Here is a 16,951-nt window from a genome sequence, read left to right on the forward strand (position 1 = left end):
CATGAGGTGGAATATATTATTAAAAATACAGGAGTTTGGGGAGTTCCTGTTGTGGAGCAGCGGAAACGAATCCTACTAGGAACCATGAGGTTTTGGGTTCGATCCCTGGCCTCACTCAGTGGGTCAAGGATCCGGCGTTGCCATGAGCTGTGCTGTAGGTCGTAGACATGGTTCAGATCCTGCGTTGCTGTGGCTGTGGTGTAGGCTGGCAGCTGTAGCTCCATTTAGACCCCTAGCCTGGGGACCGCCATATGCCACGAGTGCAGCCCTAAAAAGACAAAAAGACAAAAAAAAAAAAAAAAAGAGAGAGAGAGAGAGGAGTTTTACCAGTACATTGTAACTCAACTGCACTTCAATTTGTAAAAATGGGAGTTTTTTGAAAGGGACAAATTTGTTTTATTTGATCACATCAGTAATAGGAAGTTGCAGCCTTTGAACAATTTAGATCCTATCGATGATAAGGTGGCACTGACAGCCTGGAGGATTCTGGGCACCTGGGGAGAGTCAGCTGGGACACCTCCACTCTCCTAGGTTTGTAAGCCTGGTAGCAGCTCTCAAGTTAAATGTGAGCAATTTAATGCAAAAGACTGTCTTCCCACAGAACCCAGTGGACCCAAACACTGCTCTCAAATTGATCACACAGCCAGAAACATAAAGAGTGCTTGGAGACACACACAGACAAGGATTCCTGCCCACCTGGCTTCTCAATTCTAGGCCAGCTTCCTCCCACTCACATCCTCCTTTTCTTTTCTTCCTTCCTTCCTTCCTTCTTCCCTCTCTCTCTTTTTGTCTTTTTAGGGCCCTACCCAAGGCATATGGAGGTTTCCAGGCTAGGGGTCAAATCAGAGCTGCCGTTGCTGGCCTGCACCACAGCCACAGCAACGCAGGACCCAAGCCACGTCTTCAACCTACATGACAGCTCACGGCAATGCCGGATCCTTAACCCACTGAGCGAGGCCAGGGATTGAACCTGTGTCCTCAAGGATGCTAGTCAGATTCATTTCCACTGAGCCTCGATGGGAACTCCCTGCCTGAGTATGTTCCACCTGCCAGGACCTTCCACTTAACATCCCATGGGGCAAGCTCATTCAAACTCTTCATCACAGGCTACAGGGAGAGAAGAAAACCAAACCAAACGTAGACATGAATCTGATCAACCTTTAAAAGGTAAATAACAAGCTGGGAAAAAATACACTTGCCACAAATCTGATATTCAATGATATCCTTGGCCTATAAAAATAAGCAAAGAGGAGTCCCCGCTCTGGTGCAAAGAGATTGGCAGCATCTTGGGAGCACTGGGACGTAGGTTCGATCCCCAGCCCAGCACCGTGGGTTGCTGGCATTGCCACAGTTGTGGCTTAGGTTGCAACTGGGGCTTGGATCGGATCCCTGGCCTGGGAATTCCATACGCCCCAGGGCAGCCCACAAAGGAAAAAAAATCCCCAAAGGAAAATGATGTACAAATAGCCACTTAATATGCGAAAACATCTATTAATAAAAGAAAAACAAAAGGATAGATTCCCCACCCACCCCACCTTCAACTATCAACTGGGAAATTTTTACCCAAAGGGTGAGTCCAGTTCTTGGCGTCAGTGTTGAAGGCGATGCTCCTGCCCACTGCGGGCGGGAATGTGAAGCGGTGCCGTCTGCCTTTCCTGGGTGGAGCTGGTTTGAAAACATCCATCCTTAAAATCTTTTGACTTAGCAATTCCAGTTCTATAGTTTGCATCAGGAAGATAGACTTGTGTAGAAAGAGAAACATATTTCATTGCATTATGTATGTAATAAAAGGGAGCATTTTTTCCCTTTTTGGGCCGCACCCATGGCATGTGGCAACGGGGTCAAATCCAAGCCCCAAACTAATGGGGGGGTAGTTGCTCAGAAATCTCTGATGTCTCAGCAACGGAGAATAACAACTGCTAAGACTTATGGAGCGCTTTCTAGAAGCCAGGCAGGCATTATATTGAGACTGTGCATGTATTAATACTTTTAATCTTTACCCAACCTTGTAGGCTAAAGAGAGGGTCCCTGGCTTGCCCAAGGCTGAAACAGCTGGTATTGACAGAACCAGTAATGACAGCTGGCCAGGCAGCTGGTTGCAGAGTTTATGTTCTTAACTAGGTTAACTAGGGCTTGGTTGGATTCGAGAGCGGACAATGCTTCTAAGACCACTTGGCTTGGCTTGCGTCTCAGAGCTTTCTTCCTTCCTTTCTTTTTATTTTTCTTTCTTTTCTGTCTTTTTAGGGCTGCCCCCACGGCATATGGAAGTTCCCAGGCTAGAGGTGGAATTAGAGCCATAGCGCTGGCCTACGGACCAGAACCACATTCGATCAGAACCACATCCACAACCCAAGACACAGCTTGCAGCAACTCTGGATCCTTAACCCACTGAGCAAGGCCAGGGATTGAACCTGTAATCCTCATGGATACTAGTTGGGTTCTTAACCTGCTGAGCCACAACAGGAACTCCCTTGGAACTTCCTTTCTAGGTAAATCTCTCCATGTGTCTCCATGGCAGCAGCCCCAAGCCCACATTGACCCTAGAGAGGTCTTTCCAGCAGCCCCAGCCTAAGTCCTGGGGACTGACAGGTCATGTGCCCTCCCTGAGAGCGGGATCAGTCTTCTGAGAACACTGCAGGACCACTACCAAAGGGAAAAAAGGTGGTTTCTCAGAAGAGCTGTCAGGTGGACACATGTCTGCCCACACCAGAGACCAGAGTTAATTGTGACTAAGGGTCAAAGTGAAAATCTGCGTAATGGAATCCCAGCTGCACACCTGGTGTTTGCAAGGCGCTGGGGAGCTACTGAGACATGGCTGAGCTCCCAATCAAATAGGAGAGCTCAAGCCAACGAAAAATTGCAATGAAGAATAATGGAGCCCAAGCAGAGGGAAGTAAGCAGGAGCCAGATCCAGAAGACCTGGCAAACCTAATTAAGTAGCAGTGAATAATAACTACCATGCTTGAATATGTCAGGCACTAGGCTGAACAATCAGCATCCATTTGGAGTTCCCTGGTGGCCTAGTGGCTAAGGACTTGATATTGTCACTGCTGTGGCTTGGGTTTACCCCGTGGCCAGAGAGCTTCTACTTGTCAAGAGCATGGCCTAAAAGCCAAAGCAAAAGAATCAGCATACATTTATCTTCACTCTGGTACCCATTTTATCACAGATGACGAAATGGACACTTAAAACAACAAAATAACTCGCCCAAGGACCCAGAGGGATGGAGCCAGGGTTCAATAATCTATAAAAACCTTGAACTTAACCACATTACTAAGAGGAGGCCGGCAAAGGTCACAGTCAAGTTTATTTTCCTCCACAAGCAATCCACGCTGAAAATGAAATTTCTTGGTCAGCCGCAATCGGCTCTCATAGATCTATAGCATCAAGACACACGGTACACGCACTGAAGAACTTATTTCATGGGCCCATCAATGAGGATGTGGTCATTAAATATGGGATTTTCTCCAACTTGCTTTTAACTATCATGAATACAGTCTGCAAGTAGTGTATTTAAAATACCAGGGGAAAAAAACCTGAAAGGAGTTCAGATCCAAATACAAAGGCCCTGAAACCACCAAAGGGGAAATTGATCTGACCCGAACATACTACACATGGAAACCCTGGAATTGCTGCGGTGCTCTTGGGGATATTCAGTTACAAGGGAGACCCAGCACTGACCTTTCTGAAAGGAGACAATCAACAGAAGACTGTATTTGATAGGAGGAGTTCACTTCCTGTTCACAAGGCTTCTAACCCTCTAACCCTGTACAAGAGAAAAGGGGGGGGGGGTGGCAAAGACCCCAGTTGGCTTTAAGAGATGAACTCTGGTTCTTTAGGAGTCTGAAAAGAAAAAGAAGAAAACAGAACAGCAAAAAGGAGGTATTGTGTAGAAAGGCCATATGATCCACCCAGCTGTTAATCCTTTGCTCCAAGGGTTTGCTAGAAAGGATGAAGAAATGAAAGAAATAAACCCGTAAAAACTTGACATTCTCTTCTTGAATATGTATTACATGTCTTCTGCAGACATTACATAGAGAAGATATTAAAGAGTGCCTACTAATTCAAATTTTACTTCCTGGCTGGCTTTTCTGGACATCCATCCATGCATTTAAACCACCTCAAACCTTCCCCCAGGTCCCTGTACACCCTAGCGGAATGAAGGGGTGCCCTTTATCCGGTGCTCCCATAACCCCATAGACAGATGTCTTGATGGCACTGGATGGAAATCATCTCCTTCACTAGATTCTAACTTCCTTTCAGTCCTCAGCATTTTAGCAGGTGCAGCTGCTGAGAAAATGTTTGTTGACCGAATTACCTAAAGGCTTCTGTACATTTATAAACAACTGCTCTATACTGCAGTGAGACTCTGTGGTCATCTTTGGCCACGGAGTTCCTCAAGTTCAGTGTCATGTCTTAGCTCACCTCCACTGCCTAGCAAGGTGCCTAACAGCTCCTAGCAGGTAGTAGGTGCTCCGCCAACGTTTGAATGGCTAAGGCCAAAATTTCTCAACACATGACACGATAAGAAGGATGCAGGAGAGTAGTAAATGAAATTAGTGATGGAGGAAAACTTGTGAATTACTTTTTCAGTTTGTGAGTGTCAGTGATGGGAAAGTGTAAATTTAGCTTCCCATGTTTCCGGCTGGAGGCAATTACTCACAAGTCGGAAGAAGGGGACGAACACTAACCACATACAGGTGCTTCACATTTAAACCCTAGAACAAGTCCATGAGGCAGGTATGATCCCCATTGTGCAGAAGAGGGGTTAGGCCCAGAGAAGTTTCTTTCTCGCCCGGCCCAGCCTCCCCTGTAGACTCCTGGGCTTGGCCCAGCAGACCTTTCCCCTTCCTGGGTTGCCTCCGACCCTTCTAGGTCTAGCTGGGCGATTCCGGAGGAGCGGGAGGAGAAAAGACGCTGGGGTTGAGATGCTCTGGACAGAGAGGAGCTAGGGAGGGTTGTGGACTCAGCAAAAGGAGCCAAGCGCCACGCAGAGCGGTGTATCCCCGCCCGCGCGCTTTCTCCGGCATCGCTATGCTTGGTCCTTCTGGGCCTCCGTAGTTGGGAACAAATGAGAAAAGTCTAGGAGAGAAAGGATCGAGATATTGAAATTCAAATTCAAATCGTGTTTGTGGATTTGAGCACCGGCAGTGCGAGGCCAACGCTAACCCACGTTCTCATCCACTAAAACCGCGAAGACACCATAGGCTCCACCCCTCACGGAAGGAACCCCCCCCCGCCGGGGAGCCGACGCCGGAAGTGCTGGGGAGCCCACGCCGGAAGTTCCGGTGCGCTCGACGCCACTTCCGCCAAGTTTCTGGGCGGTGCCAAGATGGACGCCTTACGAGCTCGGGAGCAGCTCCGGCGGCGATACCTCTTTCCCCCGGACGCGGAGGTTCCGCTGGATCGCGACAACTACCCCAGGCCGGGTAAGGCGTTCCTTTGGGCGCGCTCCGAATCTCGCCGTGGTTCCCTAAAGCTAGGCCCCCGGAAACGGCCGGCCCAGGGGGCCTTCCATAGTCCTACTCAGGAGGGACTGGGTTTCGTTTTTTCAAGGCTGCCCAGGTAGTTTTGCAAGTTGGGTATTTAGTGTCATAGAAGATTTTTAGAGCTAATGTAGCCCTGCGCATCTTAATGTCAGCTGCGCTCCAGGATTCCCAGGAGAGCTGGCCTAATGCCTGTTTGGCAATATCCAGTAAAATAAAAAATATTCCCCTGGAGTTCCCGTTGTGGCTCAGAGGGTTAAGAACCCGACTAGTATCCATGAGGATGCGGGTTGGATCCCTGGCTTCGCTCAGTGGGTTAAAATCGCTGCAAGCTGTATGTGTAGGTCGCAGATGTGGCTCGGCTCTGGCGTGGCTGTGGTGTAGGCCGGCACTTGCAGCTCCTATAGGACCCCTGGCCTGGGAACTTCCATGTGCCAGCAGGTGCGGCCCTGAAATGAAAATAAAATTTAAAGATGCCCACCGGTTGTATTTCTAAGAATCTATCAAAGAAACGTACTTTAGCACTACACGAGGATGTGGGTACCAAGTGTTTCATCTTAGCATAACTTGTAATAGCAAACAGTTGGGAACATCCGGTTAACCATCAGCGAGGAGCTACTTAAATGCACTTGAATGTCTCCATGCATGACATAGCAGGTAGACTTTTGTATACTAGTGTGGCTGACTTTTCAAGGGAAGGTGCAGAACGAGGCACGGTATGCCCCCATTTGGGTACAAACCTGGTAACATGTGATGTGTGTTCATCTGTAGATGCATAGAATATGCAAGAATTCAGTAGAAGTTGATACTGGGAGTTGCTTGGGGGCTGGGGAACTGGGGTTAATATAGCAGAGATTTCATCTTAGATCTTTTTGTCCTGTATGTTGTAAACCTTGTATGTTTATTACCTTGAAAAGATAAACACGGAAAACATCATGCCTCGGCATTCTGGTTCATGCATTTTGATAGTGTCTCTGAGAATCTGTTTTATGAATAAGTTTCCCAGGAATTCTGGTGATCCGCTAATGGCCAGAAACCTCAGATGCATGCCAGGGGTTCTCACAGGAGCTGAGAGTGTGTCACATACCTGGGGCACTTGTTAGGCCTCATTTGACACAACCCCAAGCCACCTGTTGTTTCAGAGCTGGTCCCAAATGGACAGAATTTGACGTGTCCATCACTGCTTAGACAGTACTCTGTGGGGACTGCACCTCCAGGGTGCTGTTTCTACTTTTAAGCTGCCTCAAAAGGTTGTGCTTGTTTAAAATAATTATAGTACGTGGTTGTGAGTAATATTTTTTGGAAAATCACAAGTCCATTTTGGGTTCTAATATATGCCACTTGCATTTTTCTTAATTAACAGGATTTTTAGTCACTTTCCTAGGCTCTATATGAAACATAACATAAAGTCCCCTACACTACCAAGATAGCATTATTTTTCCCAAAAGAGTATATAAATAAGTTTGATTCCAAAATTCATTTAAGGGGAAAAAAAAGTTGACTGTAGTGAACATATATTTATCAGACTCCTATTAATTATTGCTAAAAATAAAAACCGATTTTGATGTTTTTACAGACGTTGGTACTATAATGGGAGAGAATCTAGTTCTTACAAAGCCCTAGGGGGAGTTCCTGTTGTTCATGGTTCAGCAGAAACAAATCCGACTAGTATCCATGAGGATGTGGGTTCCATCCTTGGCCCTGCTCAGTGGGTTAGGGATCTGGCGTTGCCTTGAGCTGTGGTGTAGGTTGCAGATGCAGCTCACATCCTGTGTGGCTGTGGCTGTGGCATAGCCAGCAGCTGTAGCTCCAGTTTTGCCCCCTAGCCTGGGAACTTCCATATGCCACAAGTGTGGCCCTAAAAAGCAAAAAAAAAAAAAAAAAAAAGCCCCGGGAAGTGATTAGGTTAATTTAATTTTTCCTATGAAGTCAATGGTTTCTTGATAAGTTGAACTCTCCCTTGTTTGCAGAAACCTCTTCAGCTGTTGAGAAAAAGGAGAAACCTCTTCCAAGACTCAATATCCATTCTGGATTCTGGATTTTGGCATGCATTGTTGTGACCTATTATGTTGATTTCTTTAAAACCGTTAAAGAAAACTTTCACACCAGTAGGTAAGGAAACTTGCTTCATAAATCACACACTTATTTTTCATGTTGCATTTTGCCACTTGGGTTCTTCAGATGCTTAGTAAGCACCTGCTTTCTGTCAGGCTCGGTGTTGGAGGTGCTAGTGATACAAGGTTGGAGGGAGTGCGTGTCTGGGCACGTACAGCTGTGGATGAGACTGGAGGTGATTTCAGTGGGGCTTTGCAGCAGGGTGTTTTGTAGGATGAGGATGATAGCGAATTTTAAAAGGTCCTAATCCGTTTGTAAAACATGGGGAGAGCATGGCTGACCGAAGGTGTTTAAGAAGGTAATGTTTAGGAGCCCTGGGAGGAGGGCCTCTGATTGTGGTGGGTGGGTATCGGGTCTCAGAGACTGGCTACTACGGCTGATTAGGTAACTGCCCGTACAGGGTACAGGCCGAGGCTGAATTAGAGTTGAGGTCATTGGTGGGAGAGGCCAGGAGCTTTGAGGCGGGATGTCAGACAGTCCATCATTCGTGAGCATTGAAATCCTTTAGTGTAGTCTCGGGAGTTGACACGGAGGGGACACTTCAGAGTCCTCACTGAGCAATGGAGAGTGTCCGGAGGCCCCCAGGTAACGGAGGAGGAGGGGTTGCTGAGCCTTGGACTTGGTGTCTCCTGGGGTGGTTTGTTTCCAGTGAGGGTGTGATAGTTTGGAAGTACCAGAGGGGTTAGAGAGGTGCAGCCGGGGCTGTTTGATGCGGTGTGGGGGTGGGGTGGGGCACAGTTTCTCCTCTTTGAGGGGGCCTTCAGGAGGGGCTGCTGCTGGAGGGGTGCCTGAGGAGCGGGGGGAACAGGCATTTGGGGAGCAGGCGTCGGGGGGTTATGTAAACTGGGAGGAAGGACACTTGTTCATCTTCCGGCCCTTCCCCGGGTGGGTGGGTGTGCGTGTCTGTGTGTGTCTGTGTGTGTGTGTGTGTGTGTGTACCCCTCCTGATTGGGTTTGGGATGGACAACCAGACATGGAGCTCAGCGCCTTCTCCCTTTTGGGAGCCAACTGCGCACACAGATTCTGGGCTGCTTTTCTGTGCTGTCATTCTGTGGGGCAACCCTGACATGAGAAGGCCTCGAGGTTTTCCCTGGGACTTACAACCTGGCGGGTAAGTCCGCCTGTTTCTGGCTCCCAGGCCAAGGAAGCACTTTGTCACGGTTCACCAAAGCTGCCTTCTTTCCAGAGCCCCGTCAGTGGAAAAGCTGGCGCTTGCTCTTCATCAGCCTGACTGCTTTGTCTCCACCACCAGTTGCTCTAGCACTTGGGCTGGGAGGAGCAGGCACGATGATGAGACACTGCCAGCAGCCACTGCCCCTTGGTTCATTAACTGTTTCCTAAGAGCCTGAGATGTATTCAGTTACGGTGACAGAAGAACAAGGCGGCCCGCGTTAGGCTGTGAGGGATGACTGGGTCACGTGGTGCCACCTGTGTAGGTGTATGTGTGGGCGCCTGGTGTGGCCCAACCTCGGGAGGTAGACCCTTGAGGTTTTAGTAGAATGAGAGGATTTGTCTATTTGTGTCCTTATAGAGCCTTAAATATACCAACACTAAGTGTTCCTTTTATTATTTTTTGGCCATGCCTGCGGCATATGTAAGTTCCCGGGCCAGGGATTGAACTCTCACCACAGCAGCGACTCAGGCCACTATAGTGACAATGCCAGATCTTTAACCCATTGTGCCACAAGAGAACTCCTTTAAGTATTTCTCTTTTTTCCCCCATTTTTTTCTTTTAGGGCCACACCCAGAGCATATGCAAGTTCCCAGGCTAGGGGTCCAATTGGAGCTGCAGCTGCCAGCCTGCATCACAGCCACAGCAACACGGGGTCCTAGCTGTGGTGGAGGTCGCAGACATGGCTTGGATCCCGTGTTGCTGTGGCTGTGGCATAGGGCAGCTACCAATTCGACCCCTAGCCTGGGAACTTCCATACGCCGTGGGTGTGGCCCTGAAAGGCAAACAACAACAACAACCAGAAAGCTGCTGTCTTTCTGCATTTTAAAGAAGATACCTTGCTGTAACCAGGGTTCTGTTTTGGTTAGTTTATGAAAGAAGGTATGTGCGTGTGTACTTCCAGGCTTACTTTTCATCCTTCCACGTGTTGTTTTCATCTTACCCATCTTCTATTGGATTGAGGCTTTCTGAGCTGGAATCGAGTAACTGCGTCCTCCGGGCCCCTTCCCCAGTTGATGGTCTTCTTAGAAATAGATTTTCAGTCTATTAATGAAAACTTTTTAAGATACTATCTGTTGATTTGCTGAGTGCTCTCCATCAATACTATTGCTTTTAAATCATTTTAATTCTTTTGTTTGTTTTTGGCCATGCTTATGGTATGCAGAAGTTCCCAGACCAGGGATTGAACCCAAGCCATAGCAGTGACAACACTGGATCCTTAACTGCTAGGCCACCAGGGAGCTCCAAACCATTTTCATTTCTTTGCTTAACCGTCACTGAATTTCGAGGCCAGCTTCAGGTAACTGAAGCACCTCTGTAAGTAATTTATATTGTCTAAACCTAAGGGATATGCTGCAGACAGTCTGGAGCAAAATTGGAAATAATGTCTGTTTAAAGATAGGCTTAGAGGAACTCCCTGGTGGCTCAGTGGGTTAAGGATCCAGAGTTGTCACTGCCGTGGCTCAGGTCACTGCTCTGGCAATGAGTTCAGTCCCTGGCCTGGGAACATCAACATTTTGCAGGGGTGGCAGAAAAGAAAGAAAAAAAGATAGGCTTAGAAATTCTGATCCAGTAAGTTAAGATGCCTCCTTTTTATTTTTTGTGTTTTTGGCCGTGCCTGCGGCATGTGGAAATTCCCAGGTCAGGGATCGAACCCATGCTTCAGTTGGGACCTGCACCACAGCTGTGGTAATGCTGGATCCTTAACCTGCTGTGCCGCAAGGGAACTTCCTAAGATGCCTTCTTAGTAGGCAGGAAATGAGTACAGACCACGAAAAACCCGCCAGTCCACTCTGTGTTATAGTACAGGTCTTACAATTCAAATCACCTGTATTCAAAGACAGAGCGTTCTCGTTGTGGCGCGGCGGAAACGAATCCAACTAGTATCCATGAGGATGCAGGTTTGCTCCCTGGCCTCACTCAGTGGGTCTGGGATCTGGCGTTGCTGTGAGCTGTGGTGTAGGTCTCAGATGTGGCTTGGATCCCATGTTGCTGTGGCTGTGGTGTAGGCCAGCAGCTACAGCTCCGATTTGACCCCTAGCCTGGGAACTTCCATATGCTGCAGATGAGGCCCTGAAAAGAAAAAAAGAAAAAAAAAAGATAAACCTAGAAAACTTGTGTCGGATATGTGTGCTGTCAAGAAATGGGATCACTGCCTTTGGTAAGCCATGAGCTGTATAAGCCTGTGTCACTTTTAAGATGCAGCAAAAAAGGTTATTTGCTCTTAGGCTTCAGAAAGGATGCAAGAGGATAATAAAAGGATATTATTTCTGCCTCTACAGCTGGTTCCTCTTTGGCGGTGCCTTGTTACTTGTTAGCTTATCAATTGCATTCTACTGCATATTCTATCTGGAGTGGTATCGAGGAATCGAAGATTATGATATCAAATACCCAACGTTGATACCTGTGACAACTGCTACTTTTATTGTAGCAGGAATTTGGTAAGTTCACTTTGGAATGACTAATAGAAATGAAAAGTTTTTTGATTGGGTGATGATGTACATAGTACAGAATTCAAAAGAAAAAAAGGGAATAATGGGAAATAATCACATTCATTTCTTTTTCAGTAGTATTTTTCTCTCTTTACTTATGTATTTATTTAAAATACAAATGGAGTTCCCGTTGTGGCGCAATGGAAGCGAATCTAAGAACCATGAGGTTGTGGGTTCGATTCCTGGCCTCGCTCAGTGGGTTAAGGATCTGGCATTGCCATGAGCTGTGGTGTAGGTCTCAGACTCGGCTTGGATCTGGGGTTGCTGTGGCTCTGGCGTAGGCCGGTGGCTACAGCTCCAATTAGACCCCTAGCCTGGGAACCTCCATATGCTGTGGGAACAGCCCTAGAAAAGGCAAAAAAATAAAAACAAAAACAAAACAAAACAAAAAAAAAATAAATAAAATGGAGTCCCGTAGTTTGGAATTCTGTATTGGTGCATGTAGATGTGCCTCGTTTTTTTTTTTCACAGGTATGTCATTATCACTACATGGACTAACCCTGATTTATTAACCAGCTCCCAGTTTGTATTCTTTTGCACTTATAGATAATGCCACAATCAATATCCTTTTTTGTAACTGATTGGCTCTCAATGGAAAAAAAAGGATTTTTTTTAATGTTTATAAAAGTATACTTGCTTACTAAAGAAAAATCTGTAAATTACAGAAAAACAAAAAATAAATTCCATGATTCTGCCAATTGGAGAGAAAACTACACTGAACATTGTGTATGGCCCTTTAGGGTTTTTTCCTTCTCTTTATAGTAATTGAATTTTGATTTTGGGAAAACCACCCATCTTTGCGCATATTCAGACTTTAAATGTATTTTTTTTATGATTTATTTTCTGTAATTGAAGTTTATAGGTATTTGACCTACTTTATGTTGTGATGTGATTATTATTATTATTATTTTTTGGCTGTGCCTGTGTCATGTGGAAGTTCCTGGGCTAGGGATTGAACCTGTACCATAGCAGCAATCTAAGTCACTGCAGTGACAACGCTGGATCCTTAACCCACTGAGCAGGGCCAGGGATCAAACCTGCATCCTCACGGATACTAGTTGGTTCATTACTGCTGAGCCACAACGGGAACTCCTGAAAAACTTTTTAAATTGACTATAATTTTCTTTTATTAATTTCTGCTCTTACAGATTCAGTCTATAAAACTCATTTGCACTTAGAAAGCGTTTTATTTTTACCTTGGTGATAGGAAGTGTTTTTCTCAATGGAAAATTTAATAGTGGTGTATAAATTACGACTTTTTTCATTCTGTTTCTAACAGAGAAGTGCTTTTAACCATCTTTTTTGTTTTTTTGTTCCCCCCCCCCCACTGTGATAGTTTGGTGGTGTGTGAGGTTGTAAAAGCAGACTCTTGTCATTTTATTTCGTGTTCCTCTACGGACACTAACTTTAAGAGACTGAAGTCTCTCTTAAGCCATGCCAGCTCTCATTAGCAGAGTATGCATGATTCCAGTTCTAGGTTCTCTGTGAAGAGTTTGTGATATTTCCAATATTGGCCAAATCCCGTATCTGAGAAGCATGGTGTATGTGTAGAAAGTCGCTGGCCGAATGAACTTTCCAAAGTGGGTAAAAAGTGAGTCTTTCGAGTCTAGATTCTGCAGCGGAGAATATTTATACAGAGTACAGCTGTAGTTGTCAACTGTGTGGGGCTTTTTTGTCTTTTTCTTTTCAGCTTCAATGCTGCCCTCTGGCACGTGTGGTCGTTTTTCACCCCACTGCTGCTCTTTACCCAGTTTATGGGGGTTGTGATGCTGATCTCACTCCTCGGGTGATCGCTGAAGGTAAGGTCTGGAATGGCGTTTCCGCTGATGAACTCCTTTGAAAAAGTCTTTCCTGACAGTTTTCAGCAGTAACAGACTATCTGAATTATTTCAGTGGTGTTTATGCCAGAGCTGTTCATCCACTGAACGCAGAGCTAAAAGGGCCTGTAGCCCTTCCCTTCTGCATAATTTAGTTCTAAATGCTCTTTAGAGAAGGTACGCTCCCCTTCCAAGATCTCGTGAAGATAGTACTTGTAGCTTCCAGTGGAGACAAGTTCATATGGAAGTCTCTTTTCTTTCTTCTGTTTTTTTAATGGTCGTATCTGCAGCATATGGAAGTTCTCAGGCCAGGGACTGAATCTAAGTCATAGCTGCAACCTCTGCTGTAGCAAATCTGGATCCGTTAACCCAGGGTGCTGGGCTGGGGGTTGAACCCGAGCCCCCACATTCACCTGAGCTGCTGCAGTTGGAGTCTTAATCCACTGCACCGAAGCAGGAACTCCTAGTCTCTTCTCTTTCTTTTTTTTAAATAAGATTTTTATTTTTTCTATTAGAGTTGATATCTAGTCTTTTCTGTTGTGGTCACCTTCCATCACCATCTGTACAGATGACTGTTGGTTCTAGTTAATGGGAGTATGGGAAGTGTGGGCCGTTTTACCTGACTGACGGGGAAAAAAACCCCTGCTGTTTTCTCACTGTCCTGGCTGCTTCATAAAAATTTGATAGAGGGCAGAGTTCCCGTCGTGGCACAGTGGTTAACGAATCTGACTAGGAACCATGAGGTTGCAGGTTCAATCCTTGGCCTTGCTCAGGGGGTTAAGGATCCGGCATTGCCGTGAGCTGTGGTGTAGGTTGCAGACGCGGCTCAGATCCCGCATTGCTGTGGCTCTGGTGTAGGCCGGCGGCTACAGCTCCGATTCGACCCCTAGCCTGGGAACCTCCATATGCCACGGGAGCTGCTCTAGAAAAGGCAAAAAGAAAAAGAAAAAAAGAATTGATGGAGGGCAGATCAGCCTTTTCCTTCCACGTCATTGTAGAGTTTCTGCCCCCCGTGGCCCACTGTGTCCCTGGGCCTGCTGCCTTCACAGTGGGCTCTGATTGCTAATTGTCAGAAAATTCTCTCACTAAATACGCAGAGAGAGCGCTCAGTCTCCATGCCTAGGGACATGATGAACAAGACAGACGGCTCCTTCCTCCATGCTGTGGACATTAGAACTCGGAGGAAATTACTCCCTATGTCAGTTCACATGGGTGAAAACTGAGGCCTCGAGAAGTCAAAGTGAAAACACTCAATTACTGGGGAGCAAAAGAAAACTCACATTTCAGCTCACGGACTGCATAGTCTGCCTTTGGCGTTTAAAGGAAAGTCCCTGTACCCCGGCGAAGAAGCGGAGTGAGCTCTCCGTTGCCAGTCTGACAGCAGAGCCAGCACCCACATGCTGGTGTGTGGGGTCAGGCCCGCCTGCTGTTCCACATCTGGGACCGTTTGGGACCCTCACAGCCCACCCGCGGTTCCTGTTGACACGTGCCCCTGAGAACATCCCCTCACCTGACCCTATCACCTTTAAATCTTTGGCTGCTCGGTATTGAGTTTGCACATGTGTTCAGGAGCTTTCGAATTACTGCCAACGTTGGTTTATAATTGCTAACCGAGAGCCAGGTAGCATCGTGGGCATGTGGGTTGAGCTGTGCATGTTTGTATTAAATCCAGTGGTTTAAGGTAGACTGTCTCCCTTGGGTTCTCTTTCAGGACTAAGGGCATATCAGTTTAAAGTGAATGGCTACTGTCCTGCGAGCTGAAAGCACCACACAGAATGGAAACCCTACAGTGTGTTTTTGCGTCTATGAAATGAGTGGGTTCCTTGGAAAAAAATGGAACTTTTATAGCTCGGTGGTTGAAATCAGAATAAATTATATTTCATTTGCCTGTTGCTGAACTCAAGTGATTATTGAAATTTTCAGATTCAAAATAGAAGACAGAAATAACTAATTTACAGTGTTAATGTTTGGATCATTGGAGAAGCTATTGGTGTAAGAATGTAAAGAAATTTTCATTATGGTTGCATAGTGTCTGCCCAGTATTGTAGAGAAGTTGTTCACTCTGTCATTTACGAGATAGCAGTTCCTTGTGTAAGATGACCAGGCGTGTATATAGAGGGGTGATGGTGTCATGTGCCTTTAACCAAGCCTCAGCAATGACGATATAATTTCATTTTTACAGTCGTTTTATTAGGAGGACCAATTGAAAGGATTTTGTGTTTTCCCATCACTTGAGATTTTATCACTGTGTGCATTATTGGGTTTTTAGCATTTGTCTAACATATGAACTTTTAATCATTGTAAGTATGTGTAATTTTTTCTTAATATTTAAATAAAGTATTTTTTATAACTTTCTCGTGGGTTTTGTTAATACAGACTTGGAATGGTTTCTGTTTTCAACTGTTAGCACTTTAACTGCAGAAATAAAGCTTTTTAGGGAAGGCTGCCCTGCTTTTCAAAGACCTCTGAAAGACAGTATTCACACCTTCGGATGCAGATATGTTTACATTAAACCTAAACAGCACGGGCCTTGTGACATTTTAAGCACCTTAAGTAGGTTTTTGCCCTCCCACCCTGAGGGACTTCAGGCTCAGGCGTGAGCTCCTGTCATCGCCTGTGGCTGGCTGGGTCAGACCCTGCCCTTTACTGCAGCAGTCATTGATTTCCACCCTGAGTGGTGGTTGGGTAAGGCGGGAGCAGCGTCTGTGTGTGGATGATAGGAGTGGTGTGTATGCGATGCCTATTGCAGTGTCTGGCACACAGTAGGTGCCCACTCAATGCATGGTAATGGAGAGGGAGTGAAAGACAAAGTAGATCGAAGAGCAGGAGTGGGAAGAGGCAGGCATGATCGGTAAATGGAGTCAAGCCCAGTCTGTGTAGTCCTTTAAAGTAAGGGGCATCGTAGAGCGTTGTGGTCGGAAAAGATGCTTGATACAGTTTCGGTTTTCTTAAATTTACCGAGGCTTGATTTCTGGCCCAGAATACAGTCTAGACTCGAGAATGTTCTGTGTGCGCTCTGGAAGAAGTGCTGCTTCACCCTTGAATCCCATTTTTTCTGGCAGACCCAGGGCTTGCCAAACCCTCCCCCTGCCCCGGGGCAGCCCTTCGGCCAGGGGCTGCTGGCTCCATCTCCCCACTGGGACACGAGCTCCTGAAAGGTAGGGCTGAGTCCAAGATGGATACTCTCCAGCTTCCCAGTGAGTTAAATACTTGTCCATTGAGTGTGTCTCCACCGGAAGGTCAGGTCCCGAGGGCAGTCCTTCACAGCTGAAGGTGCCTAGAGCAGGGCCTGGCAACGACTCCGTGTAGAATAAAGGAGTGTCAACCACATACATAAATGAATCAAGTGAAAATGAGAATGATGGCAAGACCAGCCCTGGGCTCCCCAGCAGCTAGGACCCCCTGGCAGGCAGAATCAGCTATGTAATTTGCTGGATCCACCGCAAAATGAAAATGTGGGCCCCTCCCTTGTTCAAAAATTCAGAGTTGGATGTGATTCCAGCTGTGGTTCAACAGGATCAGAGGCATCTTGGGAACTCTGGGACACAGGTTCCATCCCTGGCGCACAGGGGGTTAAGGGTCTGCCATTGCCACAGCCTCGGGCTTGGGTTGAAACTGCAGCTGGGATATGATCCATGGCCTGGGAACTCCATATGCCTCGGGGAAGCCAAAAAAGGGGAATAAAATTAAGAATGTCTTAGGCAACAGCAGGACGTTAAACAAGAGGATAGAGGGTGTCTCCTGGCCACCCAGCCCTCTGTTACTGCGCACGTGGCTCCTCGCCCTGAGGCCTGACTGCCCTGACTCCATCCACCAGCAGCTGGCTCCTAGCTCCCTGCTCCAGCCAGGTCTCAACCAGGACCTCCCCTT

The 16,951-nt window shown here is 46.6% G+C and overlaps 1 protein-coding gene across 3 annotated transcripts; it reads left to right on the top strand.

The window, feature by feature from the left end:
• The first annotated feature begins 5,323 nt into the window (after positions 1-5,323).
• TMEM128 (transmembrane protein 128) lies at positions 5,324-15,435 on the top strand. 3 transcript variants are annotated; one of them, XR_014813612.1, is made up of 5 exons: positions 5,324-5,429; positions 7,457-7,598; positions 11,055-11,213; positions 12,955-14,113; positions 14,205-15,435. XR_014813612.1 is itself a non-coding variant. In XM_003128854.5 (5 exons), exons 1-4 carry the CDS (start codon positions 5,333-5,335, stop codon positions 13,052-13,054), a joined length of 498 nt encoding a protein of 165 aa, XP_003128902.1. In that variant the 5' UTR covers positions 5,324-5,332; the 3' UTR covers positions 13,055-13,063; positions 14,793-15,435. The 3 variants fall into 3 exon arrangements, 2 of the variants coding, with proteins under 2 accessions (XP_003128902.1, XP_003128903.1); XM_003128854.5 differs by having other exon boundaries at positions 12,955-13,063; positions 14,793-15,435; XM_003128855.5 differs by lacking the exon at positions 12,955-14,113 and having other exon boundaries at positions 14,793-15,435.
• The last annotated feature ends 1,516 nt before the right edge of the window (positions 15,436-16,951 follow it).

Source organism: Sus scrofa, chromosome 8 (genome assembly GCF_054392235.1).
Source record: "Sus scrofa isolate SSC_HxYL_T2T_F1_AM1 chromosome 8, Sscrofa_HxYL_maternal_Yorkshire_Landrace_v2.0, whole genome shotgun sequence".
Lineage (NCBI taxonomy): Eukaryota > Metazoa > Chordata > Mammalia > Artiodactyla > Suidae > Sus > Sus scrofa.